The sequence below is a fragment of the Phascolarctos cinereus genome, unplaced genomic scaffold (assembly GCF_003287225.1).
Source record: "Phascolarctos cinereus isolate Bilbo 61053 unplaced genomic scaffold, phaCin_HiC Scaffold_4;HRSCAF=312, whole genome shotgun sequence".
NCBI lineage: Eukaryota > Metazoa > Chordata > Mammalia > Diprotodontia > Phascolarctidae > Phascolarctos > Phascolarctos cinereus.
Window position 1 is genome coordinate 696,630,377 of NW_027555847.1, and position 18,686 is coordinate 696,649,062.

Here is an 18,686-nt window from a genome sequence, read left to right on the forward strand (position 1 = left end):
AAGAACCTACTATGTCCCAGATACTGTACTAAGCACTGGGGTTACAAAGAAAGGCAAAAGCCAGTCCTTGCCCTCAAGGAGCTTACAATCTAATGGCTAGTCTATTCTGTTCTATGCATTTGAAAACAGAGTTCTGACAAGGGGTCCAAAGACTCTGATTGTCCAGGTGGTCCAAGACGCACAGAGAAGGGTTTAGAGCCCCCGATCAAGTCCATCTTTTTCTGGATTGTGCACCATGTCCTATAGCGTATGAATGCTCAAGAGTCAGGGGAAAACACACAGTGTGTCAGTAAGATGTCTGGCTCTGTTGTTACACCATACACAACAATGAACTCATTATTAAACGGTCTATGACCATCGAGGGGATGGCACGGCTTGAGTGTTGCAACTTCTTCATTTGACTGTATGAAAAAACAACATGAGTTATGAGTAGTTTATCTCTTTAAGGCCAAAAATACCAAGTCTATAAAAAGAATCCTGAACAAAATGAGTTGGTGCTAATCATTCTTCAGCTGTAACACAATGTTCTCCTAAATTATTTTGTGGTTTATTTGAAGAAAAAGGGCTATTTTTTCCCCCTGGGCTACAATGTTGTATTCTTGAGGGCAGAGAAGGACTTGGTTTTGCCTTAGTATTCCCAGTACTGAGCATTATGCCTGGCACACAGGAGGTGCTTACTAAAACCTTGTTGATTGATTCTATGTGCATACACAGGGCTTCTTAAACTTTTTCCACTCGTGACCCCTTCAGCGCTTCTTAAACTGTGGGTTGTAGATAATGTGAAGACCCAGGTTCGAATCCTACCCTCAGTTCTTTTCTGGTTGGGTGATCATGGGCACATCCCTCACTTTTCCATTTCAGTTTCTCCATTCACAAAATAAGACAAAGGAAAAGGGTCCATGGCCCCCTGCAGTTGTGGGGAAAGTTCATTATAAGACTTAGAGCAATGTAGAAATTCGAGTTTTTAACAATAATAATGAACACATAGACATGTTCTTCCAAGTAATTTGTCTCTTTTTTTTTTTTTGGAGAGGCAATCAGGCTTAAGTGACTTGCCCAGTCTCACAGCTAGTGAGTATCAGGTGTCTTGAGGCCGCATTTGAACTCAGGTCCTTCTGACTCCAGGGCTGGTACTTTATCCACTGGCCACCTAGCTGCCCCTTTTCCAAGGGATTTGAAATTCATCCCTTCTAAGGCTTTTTGTAGCAAGCCGCTTTCCTTAGGCCTCCCGAGAAAGCTTCTGTTCCCATTGGTTGCCTCTAGCACCCAGTCTCGAATTTCTACTGTGGGGATTTGGCAAGGTCCGTGATGGTTTCAGCCATTTAGCACATTTTTAGAAAATATATCTATTTCTATTGATCAGTTTGGCTGAACAACTTTTGTTCCCATGTTCTTTCAAAATCTTTGTCAGGAGAAAGGGCTAGAGGATATGTTCAGAAATGAAGGTGGACAGGGGACTGGACCTGGAGTCAGGAGGGCCTTAATTCAAATCCCACATGAGACGCTTAACAGCTATGTGACCTTGGGCAAGTCACTTCACCTGTCTGCCTCAGTTTCCTTATCTGTAAAATGGAAATAATAATAGCAACTTCTCTCAGTAGTTATGAAGATCAATATTTGCAAAACTCTTTGCAAACCTGAAAGTGCTAAAAGAATGTCAGTTATTATAAACAAAATAAGATAATTAAAAAGAAAAAACCCCAACATCGAGTCCAGGGAGGTGGGAAACCTGTGGCTGTGGCCTCAACTGCGGCCCTTTGACCAATCCAAACGATTTGTTCTGTGAAGTTTGGATTCGGTCAAAGGGCCACACCTGAGAACCTTAGAGGGCCACATGGGGCCTGGAGGCCACAGGTTCCCTGCCCCTGATCTAGTCCTTTAGAATGTCCAGGTGTTTGGACTCAATTTATTTATTTATTTGGTGATGCAATCAGGGTTAAGTGACTAGCCCAAGGTCACACAGCTAGTAAGTGTCGAGTGTCTGAAGCCAGATTTGAATTCAGGTCCTCCTGACTCCGAGGCTGGAGCTCTATCCACCGTGCCACTTAGCTGCCCCTTTTGGACTCAATTTAACACCAATTTGTATTGAATACCAATCATATGCCAGGCACCATGCCAGGTGCTGGGGACTCAAGGACAAAAATCACATCACTCTGGGCCCTCAAGAAGCTTACATGCTAATGGTATGCTTTGAGTAGGTGACAGCAAACTCCCAGATAATGAAATACAAGGTCGTGCAATGTCATTTCAAGAAGGACAGAGAAATGACAACGGGGGGAGATCAGGTGAGCCCTCCTGTGGGCTGTGCAAGGTACCTGACTGGTGCTTTGAAGAAAGCTGGGCTTCTAAACAGATACAATGAACACAACATTAATAATAAATAATATAATAATAATAGTAATAAATGAATGAATGAATAAATGAGTGAATGAATTAATAAATAAATAAGCAAACAAACAAATGAACAAACAAATGAACAAACAAATAAATAAATAAATGAAGAGTCCAAGGTATATTTGCTAAAAACCTCATGGCCTAAGAAAGGAAGATGAAGAGAAAAAAATGCCCTCTCAAAGCCTTAAATAGAAAAGATTCTGCCCTCAATCTTCTCCAAGTGACTCATTTTCTGGTTGGCTTTATAGCAGAGAGACAGGAAGAACTGGCATTTTGCAAGACTCCCTAATTTTATGTAATAATAGGGTGACAGGGCTTACTCTACTGTTAAGCAAGATTTGCTCTTACCATACATTTCTCATTGATCTCATGACAGATTGGAGGGCAATTTTGATAGAGTGATGGTCTTCTGACTTGCTGATGCACATACCCTGTGGGCTTATCTTTATCTTTCTTACTAGTAAAATGACTAAAGGCTGTATGTACAGAAAGGGATCACTGAATCTGAGGTTTAGGAGTGACCTCAGAGGCGGCCTCGTCCAACCCAAACATCTCTAACATTGTTAACAATTACACACTTATTCTACCTTTGCCTAAAAAGGAGGGATTCATTCATCCTGCTTCTAGATAACTCTGATTGTTTGCAACTTTATTCCTTGCATCATTGAGCCCAAGCCTGCATCCGTTGCTTCTAAGTTTCACATTCTAGGGCCAAGGAGAACATGCCTTCCACATGATGGCCCTTTACATGCTTGAAGGGGAAGAGGGAAGGGGATGAGTGACCCCATTTGGGGTTTTCTTGGCAAAGATACTGGAGTGATTTGCCATTTCCTTCTCCAACTCATTTTACATACGAGGAACTGAGGCAAATGGTGAAGTGACTTGCCCAGGGTCACACAGCTAACAAGTGCCTGAGGTCAGATTTGAACTCAGGGGGACTCATCTTCCTGATTCCAAACCCAGGGCTCCCTCCATTGCCTCACTGAGCTCCCTTTATTAAGCACCTACTATGTGCTAAACACTCTACAAAGATCATCTCCTTTGATGACAGAAGGGAACGAGCTCCTATTAAGCACTGACTGGGTGCAAAGCACTTCACAAATATTATCTCCTTTGACGGAAGCTCTCATATCCCTCCTAAGGTTTCTCTTCTCCAAGCTAAACAACTGTCACTTCTTTAACCAATTCTTGTCTGGTTGAAGATGGTGATCTCCACGATCTCAAGGCCCTTCACCAATCTGATCGCTCTCCTCTGGACCCCCTGCAGATTGCATAAATGTGAGAAAAATTACCATTATTATAGAATTATAGACTCAAGAGTCAGAAGGGTCCTCAGGAGCCACCTAGTTTTGAGCAAGAGTCCCTTCTGTAATGTTGCAGCTTAGAGTAGTGGAAAGAATGCCGGATTTGCAGTTAGAGGTCCTGGGTTCAAATCCCAGCTCAGCCACTTCTTCCCAGGGAATGTTCGAGCAGAGACTGGACGACCATTTACGAGGAATCATAGATTTGGAACAGGAAGGGACCTCGGAGTTCACTGACCCCCAGCTCTGCCATTTTACAGGTGAAAAATCAGGCCCATGAAGAGTTTTAAGTGACTTGTTCAAAGCCATGCTGGGAATAAGTGGCATGCTTCTAGGCTTCATTTACTGATCCAAAGGTCAGAGTGTCAGAGACCAAGGAAGGAGTTCTTTAATGGATTTATGCAAGGAAGAATAACAGAATCATAGGTTAACAGAGGTCAACCTTTTAAAGATAAAGGGAGGGGTCAAGAGGTGGTCCAAGGTCCCACAGGTTCCAAGTGGCAGAGCTGGGACTCTGGCTTAGGACCTTTTCCCCACCTACTGGGAGAAACTGCTCTAATGTAGCTCAAAGCTTCTAACAACCAGGAAACTATTTTTACTTTTTCCTTCTCTCTCCAGCTCTTAGGACAGTGCCCTGAACACAGTAGGCACTTAATAAATGCTTGTCAGTTGATGGGCTGATTAAATGGCAAGTCAAATCCTCAAAAAGATTTAACCGTTTCTAAGTTGGGAGGGTCTATTGCGGATGCAATTACCCTCTGCTCAAGTCTTGAGCTGAACCTGAGCAGCTTCTAGTACAAAGCAGCACTTAGCCGTGATAGTAAAATTAGCTAAAATCATGAAAATTAGACAGGGTACACTTATTTACTTTGACTGTAGGTAATCAAGTAAAGCAGGTGCTATCATTTGCTCATTAAATAAGGAAGCATTTAAAATATTCATTTCCCTCTGGAACCTGTGGGGGGATATGCTAAAAAGAAACATTATGGCTAAAGTATCCACTTTATCTTCTTATTAAGCAAATGCTGAAGATAAATTTGTATCCTAAAAGACCTCTAGTCCACAAATGGGTGGGGGCTTAGCTATCAGGAATGGATGCTGGGCAATGAAATCAAGGTTAAGTTCCTTTTCAGCTCTTGGGAATCACTTGGCCAAACCCCAGGGATTCGTTTCCATTTGTTAAATTCTAGTGCCCCCACATGAGCCTTTCCTTCCCTAGCATCTATACCCAAGAAGAGGGCTGTGTAACCTTAAGAAATTTCAGCTTCAGAACTCCTGTTTTCTTTGTTGGTTTGGGGGTGAGTTCTCATAACTAAAATGCTTTCTAATTTTCCATTAATTAATATTACAATCCACTTAATTTCAAAAACTTGATGTTATTGTCTCTACGTATTACTCCAACAGGCAAAATACTTCTCAGTAACAGGCCTAGAAGGGACCTCAGAAATTATCTAGTCCAATACCTTCATTTTACGGCTGGAGAAACTGAGACCCAGAAAGATTATGTGACTTGCCCACAGCACAGGAAGATAATGTAGAGAACCCTTGTCCTATATAAAGCTTCACTCTCCCCTACTGCACCCCACAGTTAGACTACCAGGGTTGGGGAAACTGCAGCCTCAAGGCCACATGTGGCCTGCTAGGTCCTCAAGGGCCACCCTTGAAAGTTTGGATTCAATCAAAGGGTGGCCCTTGAGGACCTAGCGCCTCAAGGCTGCAGGTTCCCCACCCCTGAACTAAATCCCTGAAGGAATGAGATGCTTTGGGGGGCTTTCAGAATAATTTTAAATTTTTATTGATCTTCTTTCACATCACCTTCATTTTCAAATACATCGTTCCCTTAATCAGTCAGCCATCCTTTGTAACAGAGAAGAAAAGGAAGAGAAGCAAAGCAATTCTGCCAAATTAACCAAGAGGCGAATGGAGTTTGACAACCACCTCTGCAAAGAAGAGAAGACCCGTATTTTCTCATTTTTCCCTCACAGGCCGAGCTTGGTCATTATGATCACACAACTGAACGAGCCCCTCAATGTGCAAGCCCAATGGGGCTAGGGAACAGGCCTTGATTTCCTCAGTGTGGGGAGCTTTGGGGAAGAGCTCTCTCTACCAGTGCAGGCTGCCACCTTCTCTGAAACTTGTCATCTCAGAGAGTTGCTCAGAACCCTAACAGGTCAGATGGCCCACCAGGGTGAACGCGTGTCTTCCTGGCTCTGATGCCGGTTCTAGATCACCTACGTCAGCGGTTCTTCACTTTTGTTGTGTCCTGGAGCCCTTGCCCACCTGAAGGCTATGGAGCCCTTCCAGAATGTTTTTAAATGTATAACATACCCAGGCTAACAAAGGAAGACAATTATACTAAGACTAGGCCATGCTGCCTCTCACAGAAGAGCAAAATGCCACCAGATAATTGTCGAGCCTGTCCCTGATTCTCCTTTATAGCCTCGTACCTGGATTACGGCCCTCACTTCCAAACTGAAGGTAGTGTCTCCCCTGGCTGCATGTCCTGCTCCCCTCTGGCTGGTTATTCTGCCCAAATACTGTTCTTGTCACATTCCCCGGCCTCCAAACGTTCCACATTGCCTGGGAGCCCATTAGGATTTCCTGGCATCCCCCTCCCACTGCTGACTCACAGTGGGCTCCCTTTCAGGTCCCAGCTTTTACACAAAGCAGGGCTGCAGTCTATGCAGGTCTCCCTCACCTCCCGCTTGTACTTCTTGCACTCTGCAAGCCACCCGTGTTTTCCAGCCCAGCCACCAAGAAGGGAGGAAAGAAGGGCAGAACCATGGACGGCTCCGAGACCACCGAGGCCAAAGGTGACACCCATTCCTTGTACCTCTCTGGGTTCCTTGGTTTCTGGGCCCTTGACTTATTTTTCTTCCTGACTGTTGGCTTCAAGTATCAACCATACTGCAGGGATCGCTGTTATTCTAAGAGTATTAGCTTTAAGAGATGCAGATTAAGAAAGTAACATCATTCATAGCTAGCATTTGGTTTTCAGGTTTACAAAGGGCTTTACACGCTATCTCATTTGACCCTCACAACCCTAAGACATAGATTCTCTAATTATCCCCATCTTACAGATAAGGAAAGGAAAGCTGAGAAAGATTAAGTGTCTAGGGTTCGCACAGCTACTAAGGCTCTGGCACAGCATTTGAACTCGGGTCCACCTGACTCCAAGTCAGGCTTGCCATCTCTATCTCCTACTTCACTTTGGGAAACTGAGTAAAGCTCCTGATAAGTAGCTTTGATTTAATTCCATTCTCCCTCCTTTTCTTTTTAGTGGCAGTAAGAGTTTCCCAGGCAGAAGTTATCAGTTATAAAGAGGTTCATTTAAAATACAGGTCAAAGCCTGCGATCCATGAAATTCTCTGCACCACAAGCGTGATCCCTCCCCTCACTTGCCTGGAGCAGTATTAAGGAAGTTAGGTTGGATTATTTTTTTACATGCTTTGCATGCACCTTTTTAAACCTGTGATTTCAGTGGCATGGGGAACTTGCAGAAAGGAAACCATCTCTATCAATGCAGAGAGGCCCTGCTCTGCTACTTTCAGCCTCCAGCATCTCTGGGGGTGGGCCCTGAGCGCTCAAGGGAAGAGAAGTATTGATCTAATGGACAACTCTAGAGGCCCAGCGGGCACTCGGAAAGGACACTCAGAGGCTAGAACACAGGTGTCTGAGGCTCTGAGGCCAGCTTGCAGGGCCATTTCTAGTCGTACCAATCTGTATCTGGCCGTTGGAGGCTGGTGACCCTGCACAACCCTGCCTCGCTTCAATCCGATGCACCTGGACGTCAAGACATCCCCTCTCTGATGTCAAGGTCCTCTTCCAGACCAAAGGCCAAACGACATTTGATCACAGCCTGCTGCCTCCTTCTCTGCACTGAATTCGGAACAAGGGGAAAAATCGGCAAAGAACGTGGGAGCAGGGGGTCATGTGATTTGGTCTTTAATGTCAAATTGAGTCAGGGATGACTTCTCAGTGGTCAGAACAAAACTAAATGACAGTCTAACAGTTTAGTCACATGACTAATCACAAATGTCTTAGGCTACAAACAGAGAAAAACAAATACGGCGTCTAAGTTTTATACTAGGGACAGTGTTATTTCTCCAATCACCTTCCACAAAACTAACATATTCAGGATAACAAAGCATGTTATGGATGCATGAACTAATTTAACACAGAGCAGCCATTCTGAGGATGGCTCCTTGCTCCCCTTTCCTTGAAACAAAAGGGAAGAGAATTCTCGTGTTGATCCGATGGCCAAGCATCTGTGATGCGCGTGTGGAGCCTCCAGCAAGTCTGTGGCCTTTGAGCCTCGGGCTGCTCAGAGGCCAGAGCGCGCTTGGACTCACCGGGACGGTCCATCTCACTTGACAAGTACCCACATTTTCTATTGCACAGTAAATGCTGAAGCGCAGCGATGACTATCAGCACTGAATGTCGAGTTCAAAGCCCCACTTGTCTGGAAGGAGGCACAAGGTTTGTGACCATTACTTTGATTCATTTAGAAACATCTGAAGGGAGACAAAGGAGACAGAGTAAATAATCAGGAGTCTGATTTCTTAATAATTTTTTTTTACAAGAAAAAAATTTTGCAACTTCAAGCATCATTTAAAAAGTGAACTGGATAGGGCAGCTAGGTGGTGCAGTGGATAGGGCTCTGGCCTTGGAGTCAGGAGGAACTGAGTTCAAATCTGGCCTCAGACACATGATACTCACTAGCTGTGTGACCCTGGGCAAGTCACTTAACTCCGATTGCCTCAAAACAAAACAAACAGCCAAAAAAACCCCAAACTGAATTGGATTACTGAAATGCACACACAAAGCAGTTCATCTGACCCTTGGGCGTTAGGCAAGACAAAGGAAAGGCTGAAACACAACCTCCAGCCGCACAAGCAATTTTTTCCTACTTCCTAATTTTATTTTCTAAGTTTCTCTATTGAATCAACTTTCCCTTTCTTGAGGAAAAGTCGTCTTGCACCATCAGTACAAGTGTGTTTGGTCTGATCTGAAATGAAGAATAAAAAAGGGACCAAAGAAATTTTAATAAAGCTTCATTTACACCACATTCTAAACAAAAACTTCAGCTTATGCTTGAGGTATACAATTGGATTTAAAGGCACTGGCACATTGGGAACTGAAGATTTTGACTCCAGAGTTCGATACCCGTGTGACTCTGGGGAAGCCCCTTATGCTCCCCGAGCCTCAGTTTCCTCACCTGTAAAATGAGGGGCTGGACCAGATGGCCTGAACTAGAGGTCCCTTCCAGCTTCAGAACCAAGATCCTACGTTCCACCCTCCTCCAACACAAACTGATGCCCGCCTCCAACAGCCAGAGAGGCAGCCGCGATCACTGCTAAGTGCCAGAGTCCATGGGCAGACGCCTCTGCCCATCACCCCCCAGTGCCTCCACGTCATCAGACTGCAATCTGTCAGAGGCATTATCATTCTTGTTGTTTACTTATCAATACGACACCTGTTGTTCTATTGAAGATGTAGTTCCATGAGCAATCAGAGCTGAAAGAGACTTAGGGACCACCTGAGCCCACAGCCAGGGAGAGGCGAAGCTAGGCGAGGAGTCGAGGCTTAATCTTCTGACTCCAGACTCACCAGGACACTCTTCCCAACAGACCACACTGCTAAAAATCTATATTTCAAAGACTCACTGAAAATATAAGCAAATTCTGAAGTACACGCAGCCAAAAAGATTGTAAACACACCCATAATCTTTTTTTTTTTTGTGAGGCAATTGGGGTTAAGTGACTTGCCCAGGATCACACAGCTAGGAAGTGTCAACTGTCTGAGGCCAAATTTGAACTCATGTCCTCCTGACTCCAAGGCTGGATCTCTATCCACTGCGCCACCTAGCTGCCCCTAACCCACAATCTTAATAAAAAAAAAACCATCCACTTTAGGACGCCAGGAATGTGTATTTTGGAAGTGAAGGGCACTTCCTATGGTTACAGATGCTCTCCTTACCTTCACAATGTCACAAGGAGCTGCGTCTGGGGGCACAGGGTTCCCACACTGTTTTAAGTATTCCGTTATTAGGGCTGAGGCTTCTTCCAAACTATGCAATAGAAAAAGTGATCTCATTAATGCTTCAGAGGTTATGTGGTTGCAATACAAATAACATGGACCTACCACCAACTATAGTCACACTGGAGAAGAGCTGTAGGAAATGGTTTGACTAGTCATGGCTAAAACTGCAAGCTGGGCCTCAGCATCCAAACAAAATCCTGGCAAATCCTACTCCGGAAAGGGACAGTGCTCCTGTGGCAGGACCCTATGGGTCACTGATGTACAATAATTGATTCAAATATCACTTCTTTCCTGGAATGAGTCTAAAACTTAAGGAATTTCAACCCCATCCAGTTGTCTCTGTCTTGTTTCTTGCTTCAGACATAGAAAGAGACATCCTAGGATGCATCCTTCTGGGCGAACATAACATAACCTACCTGTCATTGTGGACAAGATAGTTCACCAACTCCTTGACCTTCTGGGTACTTATCACTTGTGATTTCAACAGTGGAAAGTATTTTGTGTTTGCCAGCATCCCAAACTGTCTCTTGTTTATGATGTGATTCAGAATAAAATTCCTCACCTGTGAAATGATAAGACTTCCTCCATTTGAATTGCAGCACCGACCCCAAGCCATCACCCTAAGCTAAGGCATTTTTGATAACTGTACACAGGACACCACAGTAAACCCCTTTCCCGGGGGGAGGCGGAGGGCTAAATCTTTTGTAGTACATGATATGACAGTAAAGACTCAACAGTGTCTGTTACTGTTGTGTATTTCATAGGGAAAAATCTGTTTAAATAGATATAATAGCTTGAGATGCACACTGTGAATACATGACTGTGCTAAGGAATGCCCTAAACGGTGGTGATTTTGTCAGCACAGAGGAGGCCTCCTTCACTGATCTCATCAGTCTGAGGCCCAGAAAAGTGAAATAAAGAAGTCCCCCACCCACCCCAGGTCAGAAGGGTCAGCGGTGGGAGCTCAACCAGGGCTTCCTGATAAACTCGGGTTCGGCATCTTCTCCCTCTACACCGGCCCGCCCTTTGGCAATCTGGAAGTGAGAATGCCCTAGTCCCCAGTCAGGGCCAGCTGTCACCCACTAAGATAAAGTCTGCGATGTCAAAAGGAAACTCACTTGACAGGCAAACCCTGCTAGGCGCCCAGTGTTCATATGTTCATCTACTTGTTGTAAAACAGTCTCAGCATTACACCAGCCCAAGAAATTCTGTGGGGAAAAATGGAGTAGAAAAAATCAACAGTGGAGATTCGAAAGTGATGAAAAGAAAGCTGCATCCTCGTTAATAAGTTAAGTCGCGCTTGGAGCATTTCCACTTGAAAACTGCCGATAAGGAAAATCAGATGGAGAGGAGATGATGGAGCCATCACAGGATCATAGTCGAGTTGCTTTTACTGGGCAAGGCAGTGGGGATACAAAGATAAAACACGGTCCGGCAAAGGGGGAGATCAAACACATATAAACAAACACAAGATACTTTTGAAGAGGAAGGGTACGCCAATGCATGGGGGAGGAGGGAAGGCCCTCTACAGGAAGTGGCCCCTGGGTTAAGCCTTGAAGGACAGAGGGATTCTAAAGGAAGGAAGGGAAGGACAGAAGGAAAGGTGGAAGGAAGGAAGGAAGGAAGGAAGGAAGGAAGGAAGGAAGGAAGGAAGGAAGGAAGGAAGGAAGGAAGGAGGGAGGGAGGGAGGGAGGGAGGGAAGGAAGGAAGGAGGGAGGAAGGGAGGAAGGGAGGGAAGGAAGGAGGGAAGAAGGAAGGAAGACATTCCAGGCTCAGGGACAGCCTGTGCAGAAGTACAGAGGTGGCAGGGGGAGCCAGCTTGGATAGAAGTCACTACAGCTTGTGAGGGGAGGTCTATGCAACAGTCCTGGACAGATAGGCTGCAGCCAGGTGGTGGTAAGGGGCTTTAAATGTCAAGGTGAGGAACTGAAATTTTATCCTCAAAGCCAAAGGGAGCCAAGGAAGCATCGGGAGCAGGGGAGTGACTTGGTCGCACATATGGTGACCCAGGAAGGGTATTCTGGCAGCTGTTTCTGGAGCCACTGCTGAGCCCTCCAGGAGGACCATGTGCAGACCACATGCGCTCTTCTTCAACCTGGTCTGACTTGAGCATGTGCAATGCCATCCTTCTGGCCCCCGACCTTCCACTTCTCGCCTGGGAACTGTAATCAACCCAGCCACTGCTCCTGGAAAGGGCCTTTGTATCTTTGTGAGTTCCCAGACCTGGTCACCCACTTCCTGCATGTATTTTCTCAGGGACTAGTTTCCTTGTTTTTGTATCACAGGAAAGCAGCATAGAACCTGGCCCACAGAATTGGCTTTTTCATTCATTCCTATGTAGAAGATGGATGGGAGTGACAGAGAGACTTGAATCAGGGAGGCCAGTTAGGAGGCTGTTACAACCATGTAGGGGAGAGGTAACAGGGCCCCGGCCAAAGGAGCGGAGAGAAAGGGTGTACATGAGAGACGTCGGGGGGCCACTGACCACAGCGAGAGAGACAACTGAGACATGCCATCGGGGCGTCTGCAGGACAGGGGATGATCTCACATCCTGTTAACTGTTTCATGCTCAGCTGCCCTTCTCCTCTCATGCCTCCCTCACTAAACCATGAGGGTGTTTTTTCCATAAAGGTCTCCCCGGCCACATGTTCCACTTCCTGCTCTTGCACAGGTGATATTGTGAAGCCAAGTGCTAGCCCTGGTCTTGGTCACCTTCTCTCTCATCAGCTTGAGAACATGCTCCAGTCTGGTGAGCTCCTCAGCGCCAGAAACCTTCTTCCCTCTTAAAATGCTGTTTGGAAATGACCAACCTGGGTCCTGGAACAGAGATGTTTTACAAAACCCTGCCCAACTACTTCAGCTTGAGTTTATTCATTCAATGAACCTCTATTAAGTTCCCAGGATAGGCAACATTCGGTGCTGGACATGGACGTGGAGACACGAAGGAGGAATGGGAAACTCCTGTTCTCTTGGACACAAAGAGGCTAGAAATACACACCCCTTCCAGCTGTGCACAGCTGGGAGACCGTGCGTGCGCGACACTGCGCATGGTGGATGATACGTCATCATCATAACTAACATTTACACAGAGCTTACTTTGTGCCACGCACGGTGCCAAGTGTTTTCCAACCGGGACCCTGGGAGGGAGGTGAGAAGGAAACCGAGGCAGATAAGTGGTTTGGTGACTTGCCCAAGGTCACAGAGCTAGTGAGGATCTGAGGCTACACTCGAACTCAAGTCTTTGTGACCCCAGGCCCAGTGCTCTATGCACTACACCACTTCACTGTCCAAACACAACTGATAGGTTGATTGGTTTCGTTTTTTGGTGTTTTTTTATTTTTTATTTTTTTTATTTTTAGGCAATTGGGGTTAAGTGGCTTGCCCAGGGTCACACAGCTAGTAAGTGTCAAGTGTCTGGTCTGAGGCCGGATTTGAACTCAGGTCCTCCTGACTTCAGGGCCGGTGCTCTATCCACTGTGCCACCTAGCTGCCCCTGTTTTTTGGTGTTTTAAATTCTATTATAAGAAATGCTTCCTAGGTAGAGAACGGAAAAGGATATGGTCAGAAATGAAGGTGTTGTAAAAAACAAAGATATCGACAACATCCCCCCTAAAAAAAGGTATAGCCCTTATCCCCTAAGGGGATTTATAATCTAGTAAAAGAGATAAAACAGAGACACAAATAACCGTTATAAAACATGGGACCCTTTCTGGTGCCAAATTGTTTGTGTTGAAATAGTATCTTGTTCTGACCCCCTGACCACCCCACCATGAAAAGTTAGTATAGTAAGTTTATAAGTAGCTAGTAAAGGTAACAATAGTCAGATTGCAAAAGGGGAACATAGAAGTCACTTACAACTCTTCCACAAATTAAAGATGTATAATAGTTCCTTGAAAACTGTCTCATAAATTTACAGAAACATAAGAGGCACCAGCAACTATCTCATACACTCACTGAAGCCACATCCTGAGATGGTGTGCTAAATTAGGGGAAGGCAGCTAGAGCATCTCCATCTGTAAGCTACAGACAAGCCCCAGACGTGTGCAGTAAAACCAGGAACACATTATGCAACCAAACTAACCCTAAGACAGTGTTGATAACTTGGAGATGTGGATGTGTTAAGGGACGAAGCCTAAGGTGGTATGGATAAGTCAGTCACTCCCACCACCAAATATAAAATGGGGACCCCAAACGCCTGTCCCTGGAGCACACCTCTTGCTGCCCACGTGCTTCCAACTCCAATTCACTTATGTAAATGACTCTTTGTGCCCCAAGACCTCCTCGATCCCTTCCCCCACACTGCCCAGCTTCCTCCACCGCCCCCTCCCTGGTCCCCAGGCCACCAGCCTCTGTACTCTCTGGGCCTCGCCAGGGCACCTGAAGCACTAACCCCCACTCGCTGCCTTGTGGGTTTTCCCTGTAAGTCCAAACAACTGCTCTGCTTGCTGCCAAACGTCTTTAAATTCCCAATGTGCAGCACGATGCCTGGCACACAGTAGGTGTTTAATAAATGTTTACTGATTTGATGAAACACATGTGGAATGTACACATCCTAAAAGAGGCACAAAGTGCTATGAAAGGTTTGAGAACAGAAAGAACACTTCACCTAGAGAAATCAGTGAAGGCTTCAGGGAGGAGGTGGTATCTGAGCAGAGGCTTGAAGGACAGAGGACATCGGGGAGCTAAAGCTGGGAAGAGGGAGAGCAGCTCCTAGGGGAGCAGGACGGTGTGAACAAAGGCACGGGGCAGAGGCAAGTTTGGGACAAGTTCTGGGAGTGGCAAAGAATCCAATTTCCCAGAAACGCAGAGTGTGTGAAGAGAGGAAACGAGAGAGGAGCGGAAAGACAGGTTTGATAGAGACTGTCACAGATCTTCAGTGTTCAGTTATGGAGGAATCCTGCCTTCATCTGAGCTCTTCTTAACAGCTGTAATACTTGTACTGCTACGTAACATCTCTTTTGTAGTCTTGAGCTACTAATTAAATCCTGTAGGGCTTTAATTTTCACCTGTTTATATAGTTGCTCAAACTGGACTGTGAGTAATAAAGTCCACCTTTGTAAGAAAAACTGACGCGTTTCTTTGAATCTTGCTTCAGATGACATTTCTTTTCCTAGCAAAGACTACACAGCTCTTAGTTTGATTAATTTTTTTAAAAACTTTAAAGAAAGAAAAATATAGTTGTCTGAGCGGATTTTTCTGGTCCTTCAGACACCACTCCCCACAGAAGAAGATGGACAGCTGGGGTCAGTGCTTTTAAAGACAAAGCAACGCTCATCTGGGGCAGAGCTCTGAATCGTAGGCAGCCACAGACCCTTCCAACAGAGATTCTTCCTTTGGTGCATCTTGGACCCTTTGGGCACGTCTGCTGAAGCCTAGGGACCCCTGCTCAGAATCGTGTTCTTAAATGCATCCAAAAAATGTAGATTACAAAGGAAATTAATTATAATGAAATAGTTATCAAAATATTACAAAAAGAAGTTGCTGGGCAGCAGGTTAAGAGCCTCTGCTTTAAAGGAACGACCCAGATGAGGCTCATGGGCTCACAGCATTTAGATTTGGAAGAGGCCTTGAAGGTGGTCAAGTTTAGCTCCACTTTACATAAGAGCAAACTGAGGCCAAGAGAGGGTGAAGGACTTGCCCAAGGTCACACAGATTTAAGGAGCAGAGCTGGGATTTGAGTCCAGAGGCAATGAGCAAAAGTCAGTATTCTTTCCTTAATAATAACAACAGCTACTGTTTCTATAGCCCCTACTACGTGCCAGGCACTGTGCCAAGTGCTTTACGATTAGCGTCTCATTTCATCCTCAGAACAGGCCATGAGTCTAAAAGAAGGGCAGCCGGCGCGGTGCAATAGAGTGCTGGACCTAGAGTCAGGAAGACTCATCTTCCTGACTTCAAATCCGGCTTCAGGCACTTACTGGCTGTGTGACCCTAGGCAAGTCACTTCACCCTGTTGGCCTCAGTTTCCTCATCTGTAAAATGAGCTGGAGAAGCAAATGGCAAACCGCTCCAGGATCTTTGCCAAGAAAACCCCAAAAGGGTTATGGAGAATTGGACACAACTGAAACGACTGAACAGTGTAAAAGGAAGCTCTTGTATGAAACCTTCTTGGACTGAGCCCGAGGAGAACGGATTGCCTCACTCGGCCCACCTGGCCTCATCTGGAAACCTTTGTGTCTGGCCTTCCTACCCCCGGGCTCCTCCCAAACACACACTAAGCCAAGCATTCAAAAGGGTGCTCCCAGTCCAAACAAAATGTGTCAATAATAATAGAATATTAAAAGAACTGGTTTTCCATGTGAAATGGACAAATGAAATGAGCCCCTGGTATTACGATGGGTTAATTTTCTTGATCAAACAGAGCATGTTCTACGCCTGCTGAAACAAGGGCCAGCTCCGTGAAGGGCAGCTTGGGAGCATGGAGAGGTGATGATAAGTACAGGGCGCAACCGAGCGTGGGCGCTACGAAAGCGAAAATGCCGAGTGAGCTGCAGCCTCCCAGAGGCACAGACCCGGGCCCACTTTGGGCAAGAACAACTCAGAACAACTGATGCCCAGGACAGGGACAGGGTGGGAAGGGGCTGGGGAGGATGCAGCCGGGAGCCTGGGAGCTCTTTCAGTACCACTGTCTTGAAAAATCACAACTTCATGAGGGGTTTTTTCCTCATAAGTAGAAAATGAATGTGGTCTAGGGAGAGTCACTTCTGACTGCTCACAGTTTTGAGTACCGGTTTTCAGGAAGCAGGAATGACAGCTAACAGCTGAGGCCTTACAAGCATGTGGAGAAACAAGCAGAGTCCTGGGTTGGCAGATGACATGCAGGGGGGATCTGCCGGCTCCCGGGCAGGGGAACCTCCTCCGCCTCCTCAGTACCTGAAGCTGCTGGTCTCTCTTGTCCGAGTGGGGCATCAGCAAGAGGCAGGCCAAGGCAAAGGCTGGAAGCTCCAGCTGGCTGTACTGCTTGGCAATTCCAACCACATCCAGGTCCATGGAAACAGGACACCTTCAAGAGAATAGGCAATTACCTCCTAAAGAAGAGTCTGGAGCAGAAGAAGACACTAATCACCTTTAGCGATTTCCCACAACTGCTTTTTACCTCCTCAACTTTTTATTATTAAAAAAAAAAAGATTTTTCAAACAGTTAAAAAAGTATTGGCTTAAATGTTAATTAATCAGTAAACTAAAGTCATCCACTATGTTGCTCATGGACTGGCATGAAAAGGAAGGCTAAACTCACAACTAAATGTATCATGTAAGCATTTATTAAGCGCTTACTGTGCACCAGGCAGACACTGTGCCCGGAGCCTCGAGGAGGGCACTGTCACGGGCAGACAACTCTTAAGTGAAAAGGAACGTCCGAGCACATACAGAAAGGACAGAAGGCATTCGGACAGGGAAAGTAAACAAAGTTCATAGCTAGTTGCTGACTAGGGCCTAGAGCTCATTTGTCCATAGCTGTTTGCAATCTGTCTCCCCCATTAGACTGTAAACTCCTTGAGGGCAGGGACTATCTTTTGCTTTTCTCTATCTCCCCAGAATTTAGCACAGTGCCTGGCACACAGTAGGTATTTAATAAATGTTTATTAATTGACAGACTATTTCAATCAGACTTGAAAGGCTAAATCCTTACATAATATAATATATCTGTCTCTAAAGATCTAGAATTCTTAAGTCTAAAAGTATTGTTTCTCTTGTTAGACACATACTTGGTGCTCCACAAATCCAAGGGGAAAAATAATCATTTTATTTACAGAAAGCAAGCTAGGTAGCACAGTGGATGGAGCGCTAGGCCTGGAGTGACGAAGACTCAGCTTCCTGAGTTCAAATCCGGCCTCAGACACTCACTAGCTATGGGGCCCTGGGCAAGTCACTTCACCCAGTTTGTCTAAGTTTCCTCATCTGCAAAATGAGCTGGAGAAGGAAATGGCAAAACCACTCCAGTGTCTTTATCAAATGGGGTTACAAAGAGTCAGGCATGACTGAAACGACTAAATAACTAAAAACATTTCTCTACCAAGATGCTACTTACATTGCAGAAAAGATAGGATCAAAGACACCAGGTTCAGAAGGGACCTCAGAGGTCCTCTAGGGTTTGTTTTTCTAGCTCCTACATTTTATAGATGAGGCTGCGGCTTGTTGCCCAAAAGTACGTGGACAAACAGGTGGCAGAGCTGGGATTTGAACCCAGGTCCTGTGATCCCCAATTCAGCAGGCCCTCAGTACCACACACAGCAGCACAGAGGCTAAGGCATGACAGGCCATGGCAGGTTTAGCCTTGAAACAAATGAGCAGGCCTGCCTAGAGAGTTTCCTAAGATTCAGCGTTTTTCTAATGCAGTAGGCTTATCACTTTTCTTGACAATATAGAAACAACACTTTACTTACTCCAGGAGAACCACGAGACTTTCACGACAGGCTGACAACTGAGTAGGACTCAGTGGGCAAGAGGCTGAGGATAAAATTTAAAAAACCCAAATGAAAAACACGGAGATCACAACAACACTGCTCTTCTTACTGAATTATAACAGCCGGGCATTGGAAAGCCAAAGAAAGAGAAAAAGGTACCTGAAATTAGAGGGATCTGGGAGACCCGCTGCCACGCCCTGCCGAAGTAAGGGATCTGTAGGAAGCAAACGCATCTCACAGACTCAGGGCCTGCAGCAGAGCCTGGGTCACCTCCAAACCGCGGCCCTCAGGCAGGACTCCTGCACGGCGCTGCCCACTGTAACAAATTCCTGTCTTCCTATTTGGGAAAATGTCATCCCCGCCGGGTGGATCATACCAGGTGATTCCACTCACCCAAGGTCAGCAGAACCACGGATGTCCAGGTCAAACCGTGACCACTCTATTGGTCAGAGAGCACAATGCACGGACCTGACCCCCCTCCAACAAGAGGCCTTATTCTGTGACAGAACATACTGTAGCCTACTGGGGTAACCACATATATACC

At 45.7% G+C, this 18,686-nt stretch overlaps 1 protein-coding gene across 1 annotated transcript in view; it reads right to left on the minus strand.

Annotated features, from left to right (window-relative positions):
- Positions 1 to 7,624: 7,624 nt before the first annotated feature.
- Positions 7,625 to 18,686, minus strand: part of KNTC1 (kinetochore associated 1) — an 85,956-nt gene continuing 74,894 nt past the window's right edge. The window contains exons 58-64 of the mRNA XM_020970200.1: positions 18,302 to 18,356; positions 18,122 to 18,185; positions 16,611 to 16,740; positions 10,856 to 10,945; positions 10,154 to 10,299; positions 9,675 to 9,765; positions 7,625 to 8,209 (exon numbers count right to left, since the gene is read on the minus strand). Coding sequence (XP_020825859.1) covers positions 8,186 to 8,209; positions 9,675 to 9,765; positions 10,154 to 10,299; positions 10,856 to 10,945; positions 16,611 to 16,740; positions 18,122 to 18,185; positions 18,302 to 18,356 — 600 coding nt within the window. The 3' untranslated portion in view covers positions 7,625 to 8,185. The remainder of the gene's footprint in view (positions 8,210 to 9,674; positions 9,766 to 10,153; positions 10,300 to 10,855; positions 10,946 to 16,610; positions 16,741 to 18,121; positions 18,186 to 18,301; positions 18,357 to 18,686) is intronic.